The 5,387-nt window shown below is 41.9% G+C and overlaps 1 protein-coding gene across 3 annotated transcripts in view; it reads left to right on the forward strand.

Moving 5' to 3' along the window:
* ATXN2 (ataxin 2) overlaps positions 1 to 5,387 on the forward strand; it is a 66,341-nt gene that overhangs the window by 7,631 nt on the left and 53,323 nt on the right. For all 3 annotated transcript variants that reach the window (XM_018558329.1, XM_018558330.1, XM_018558331.1), the window contains exons 2-3: positions 2,155 to 2,188; positions 3,256 to 3,315. In XM_018558329.1, coding sequence (XP_018413831.1) covers positions 2,155 to 2,188; positions 3,256 to 3,315 — 94 coding nt within the window. The remainder of the gene's footprint in view (positions 1 to 2,154; positions 2,189 to 3,255; positions 3,316 to 5,387) is intronic.

Raw genomic sequence — 5,387 nt, forward strand, 5'->3', positions numbered from 1 at the left:
CAAAGTGTTTGTACAGTATCTACGTGGCACTTCCAGGTATAAAATATATTAATAAAAAAAACTCACTCCCCCCCACTCTACACCTGAAGTTCAGCTTTAAAAGGTGTGTGTATTTGGTATGCGATTGTGAAATCGTTTGGATTGATTTAAAATGACTCGCTGGACTGGAGTTGTCTGGTAATCACAGATCAACCTGCAGTAATTGTTGTACAAGATAAAATGTCTGAAAAGGAACATTTACATTGATCTTGAAGATCCCATCTGCCTTCTACAAACAGTTCAATTAATGAAGCCTTCATAAAGGTGTTCATAGTTAGGTAATGAGTAAAAACGTATACTATAGCATCTCCACCCTTCAATAAAAGTAGGCTAGGTGAGCCGGTTATGTCCTGTCAACTGTTTATTTAAACAAAAGATGCTTGTATATTTTGTTTTACCTGTTTGTAGCACCATATCTCCTGCTGGCCCTTAATCCTTCAAAATCTCACTTGCTAGTGACAGAACATAGGAGCAGCATCTTACTGGTCAGGCCATTTAGGGAGTAACTCATTAACGAACAACTCTGGAAATAGCACCAAATTTCCCTTGCAGTGTGGGGATAACAGGTAGGTCTAGGTACGGGGCTTACATGAAACATAAAGCAATTTTGCTCGCCTCATCCTGGCTTCCACAGTGGTCCCAGCTCATCTCTCTCCCCCTCTGCTCTGGCTATGGAATGTTCCACTGTGCCTTAATGTCTAATGGAGGTTAGTGAATCTGCATTAGACTTGATGCCGGAACCCAGGGGAGAAGAGGCTGCGGGGACTAGTCTAGAAGCCCAGAGGAAGTAAGGCTTTGAGTCCCTTCAACAAAACGAGCACAAGGGAAACCCTACCGCAAGGTTACGTTTTTAAAATTCCTTCAACAATGATTAGCAAGAGGAAAGTAAACCACTAAAAACAGGTCAACACTTGACCCTAAGGGGTTAAGTGTTCTACACCTTACTAAAAGGAAACAGTCCCCTGAAGAAACACGTAGGGAAACCCCCCAAAGACTCACACCAATGAACAAGAAGTTTTCCACGTTCAATGAAGGGAAGTAGGTTTGCAATCTTTAAGCATGGATAGATTTACTGAATCCAAAATGCTACGAGGGCAATTTTGTCATTTTTTTAATTTTTTTTTACTGGAGTTCTTTAACCAGTTGACATCCGCGGTGTTAAACCCCCTTCCCATCCAGGCCATTTTTCAGTATTCAGCGCTGCGGTACTTTGACTGACATTTATTCCGTCATGCAGCGCTGTACTGAAATGAATTTTATACCCTTTTTTGGGGACAGATAGAGCTTTCTTTTGGTGGTATTTATTCACCACTGGGGGTTTTTATTTTTTTACTATATTAAGGAAAAATTACCGAAACGTTAAGAAAAGGTAAATAGTTTTTAGTGATCCTGTCATTGGCAAATTTGCAAGCGACCTGGACATTTTGCTTCCCTTGGTGTGTTGTGGTCTGGCCCGCTGGCCTGAGATCCACTATGGATCTTAGGCAGTGGATGCATCAGCCTTCGAGCTTACTCCCGTTATGACCTACAGTCTCACATTTAGTTCACTCATTTTGTATTGAGATTGTAACCCATCACTGGAGCGGGCTTGGCTCACTGGCTACTTTACAACACACACAGGGATCATGGGGAACAATAGTAGCCACCCTCCAGAAGGAAGGACAGTGTCGGCACCAATGCAGCAATGACTTTTAGATTGTAAGCCCTCACGGGCACAGCCTTCCTTACCATCTTGTCTTGAATTGTATTGTGACTGTAATGGTTTCCTTATATTGTAAAGCGCTGTGCTAACTGTTGGCGCTATATAAATCCTGTATAATAATAATTTGAGGATCTGTAGCTAAGTGATACACAAATAATCAACATTCTTATTAATAGTTAAGGTACCTGAATGCATTTTTAATTAACTCCTGAGTTTAGTGTCACTTTAAGATTAATTTCCTTGGTAATTTTATACAATATATACATATTGTCGACTTGTTTAGTATGCCAATCTAAAGATCGAAATTCACTTGTAATAGGGCACCAATTCTTCCATTTACTGCTTAAAACATGAAAAATATATAAAAGTCTTATGAGATCATTAAGCTTCTTTTTTTTCTTTTTTCTTTTCAGAGGACGAAGCAGTGTTAAAGGACCTCCCCAGTCCGTAAGTTAATAAAGTAACTTTAGGCTAACACATGTTAAATGATTTATTTTATTCTATTGCCATTTACAGTTGTCTAAATCTTTTTCCCGTGCTGAATCTGCTGTTATTACTACTGAAGGTTTTTTCATTTTTTCTTTTTATGATACAATAACTTCCTCATACCCACTTAACACCCAGGACCTTAAACACCTTTAAGTGAACACATGCTTTGCCAATGCAAGGTACAGGTCAACGTATAGTGTGGGTTCTGGATCCCTCACTGCTTCTAGTAACTTTCCCTTTGTTCCCTTTGCCTGCTGTGTAAATTGCTCTCTTTTAGAGCTTACACAGACTCATGGAGACTGTCCTCTCTCTCTCTGCTGTAGAGCAATTAATCCTTGCACCTGCTGCTGGTGTACAGAGCCACTGAGAGAATGAACAACTTACAGCAGATGGACTGAAGTGCTTCAATTGTTGGGGATGTTTTGCTCCACAATGCCTACAGTTAAGGTGCCCATACACCTTACAATTATCGGACGAAACTTTTCGTCCGATGATCGAACCGTCATACGATTTTCGTACGACGGCCCCATCCTGCCCCGATTTTTGAAATGTTCAATCAGCGGTAGTTAAAAAAAAAACCACCTGGACAACTTGCGGTAATTAACCGCAATTATCTTCATTTGCGCATGCGCAGTGTTAATCGTACGACTTTTGACGGACGGAAACGCCACCAACCATGCGAACATCGTACGATCGGCCAAAGTTTTCAAACATGCTTGACCGTCAAAAGTCGTACGATTGTTCAGTACTATCGGTCGGGCACTCTATTCACACGTTACGATTGTCGTACGAAAAGTCGATCGCATACGATTATCGTACGATAATCGTAAGGTGTATGAGCACCTTTAGAGTTTAGTGAGGGTTTGTTTTAAAACTCCTTTACAAAACTTAAGAATTTGTAATTACTTGAATGTCCATCACCTGGCCGCACATTTGCTTTAAATTGTATGTTAGGCTTTTTCCATGTATTGTCATGAGATACTGCATATTTAAATGTCTTTTTGTTTCATGACTTTTTTTTATAGATTTCTTTTGATGGAATCTATGCAAACATGAGAATGGTCCACATTCTTACTTCAGTAGTTGTAAGTTGTAATTTTTACTGGATTTGCTTTTGTTGTGCATTTTGAACTAACTTTTCTTTCTGTTTTGTAATCTTGCCATAACAGCTCTACAGCAACTGAAGCCAAAACTTTGATTTGCAGTGTTCATTGCGCGGCATGAGTATTTCAATGTGGCGCCAAGTGACTAAACCCAATCACATGCAGTATATGCTTAATTTATTTATTTGTCCTAAGGAGGTAGGACGTCTGGCCAGCTGCACTTGATAAAGGCTTTCTAGCTGAAGATATTGCTTTCAAGCAGTTGCTGTCAGTGTCAGACTGGACCACTAGGTCTGGGGTATTCACACCAGCAGCAGATGATTCTCAGTGTCTTCCTGTACATTAGCATTTGGTAACTCAACGACTTTGCTACTCTGACTTGCAGTCACTGCAGCAGCCATACTGGGTTCAGTATCTTTGCAATGTTTGCCCTTGCTGCATGTTTTGGAGTTATACTGAATTGGCAGTTTTGGAAACTCGCCTCACTGGTCTTTCCCAGTTCCGGCGTGCTAATCACAGGCTACCAGTGAACTCTTCCCCAGAAGTGCCAAGTGTGGGGTTTTTTTCATTGTGTCTCACTTTTGTTTTAAGGCTTTTCGATCTTGCACAACCTTTTCAAAAGAGGGACACGGTAAGTATGGGGTTTTTCCCCCCCCCCCAACAGAGTGTCATACAGTAAAGATATAGCAATAGCAAAAAAGTACTCGGCATGGTTTTCCTAATCTGATCTGATGTATTGGAGACACTAGCCTTTAAAGATGACCGGCATTCATGCATAGCTTGATGGAAAGTGAAGGGTTCCAAGCTGCTGTTGCACTAGATTTTTGTGACCAATTAAAGGGTCTGAGGGGTGGGAGGTGCTGAAAATTGTTTTTTTCCAGCAGACATCCCACAAAGTCCATTTTCTAAACGCAGTCATATTTTGTATTTTAACACATGCTACAGTCTGATAACACCATTGTTATTATGCAGCATACATTTAAAACTTCTAGCTTTTTTTTTGGTGGGGGGGGGGGGGTATAATGTCATTTTATTACCACAGGAGATAGGAAATAGAACTGATTTTGACAAAGGTCTGACCAGGGCACTTTCTGATCAAGTGACACCAGGCACAAACGGATAGTCTGCTGAATGGCTATCGTTGGCAAGTTCTGGAATAAGATGCATGCTGTTGATGGCTTTAGGGAAAAAAAAATAAATGTGGTTTTCGTTCGGGAAAACTCCATTCGTTCCACAATCTAATGTTGAAATCAAGTAACATTTGTTAACTGTATGATGGCATTATCGGGTGGTAACGTAAGATCTTTCTTACAAAATTTCGCAATCTACTAGTGTTAGGCTGGGCACACACCTTACAACCATCGCAAGACTTTTGTCTTCCGATGACCGCAATGCCGAACGGGCAGTGTGCGCTTGCGCACATCGGCCCGTCCGGCTTTTATCTTACGAACATGCTACACACCCGCCGAACATCGTACGATGCTCGGCGGGTTTTCGAACATGTTCGTAAGTTTAAAGTCGTGCGACCTTACAGTAGTAGAGGTCGCACGGCTTCCACACACCTTACGATAATCGTACGATCGCGGGATTTCCCGCGATTATCGTACGATTATCGTAAAGTGTGTGGGGACCTTAAAGTGGAAATACTGCTAAAGGGGTTGTTTAGTCACTTCTGTCTGGGCAAATTGTAATGGTGTTCAGGAGGTCTGTGATGTGGAATGTGATGCACAGATTTTAAGATTGGTGGGAATTTTCGGGACGACACCCCGTTCATCGCTCAATTTAGGGGTCCTTAAGTCTCATCTACAGACCTCCCTTTTTTTCTTCTTCTGTCTGACGTAAGCAAACTCAGGTTTGATGGCGCCCAAAGCTGAGATGCTTTTGAGGCATGCAGGTCCTCATCTGAGCTACCTGCCTCTTCCGACCCCCATCTCTGGTTCCTCTCTAGTTTGATTACGGCTAGTACTTCTCGTTTATAATTTATCTCGTTTTCTGCAGTGTGTCCCCCCCCCCCCCCCACCCCCGCGGGGGGGGGGCGCGTGTGCCCCCCACTT

The sequence above is a fragment of the Nanorana parkeri genome, unplaced genomic scaffold (assembly GCF_000935625.1).
Source record: "Nanorana parkeri isolate BGI_ZX_2015 unplaced genomic scaffold, ASM93562v1 scaffold331, whole genome shotgun sequence".
Classification (NCBI taxonomy): domain Eukaryota; kingdom Metazoa; phylum Chordata; class Amphibia; order Anura; family Dicroglossidae; genus Nanorana; species Nanorana parkeri.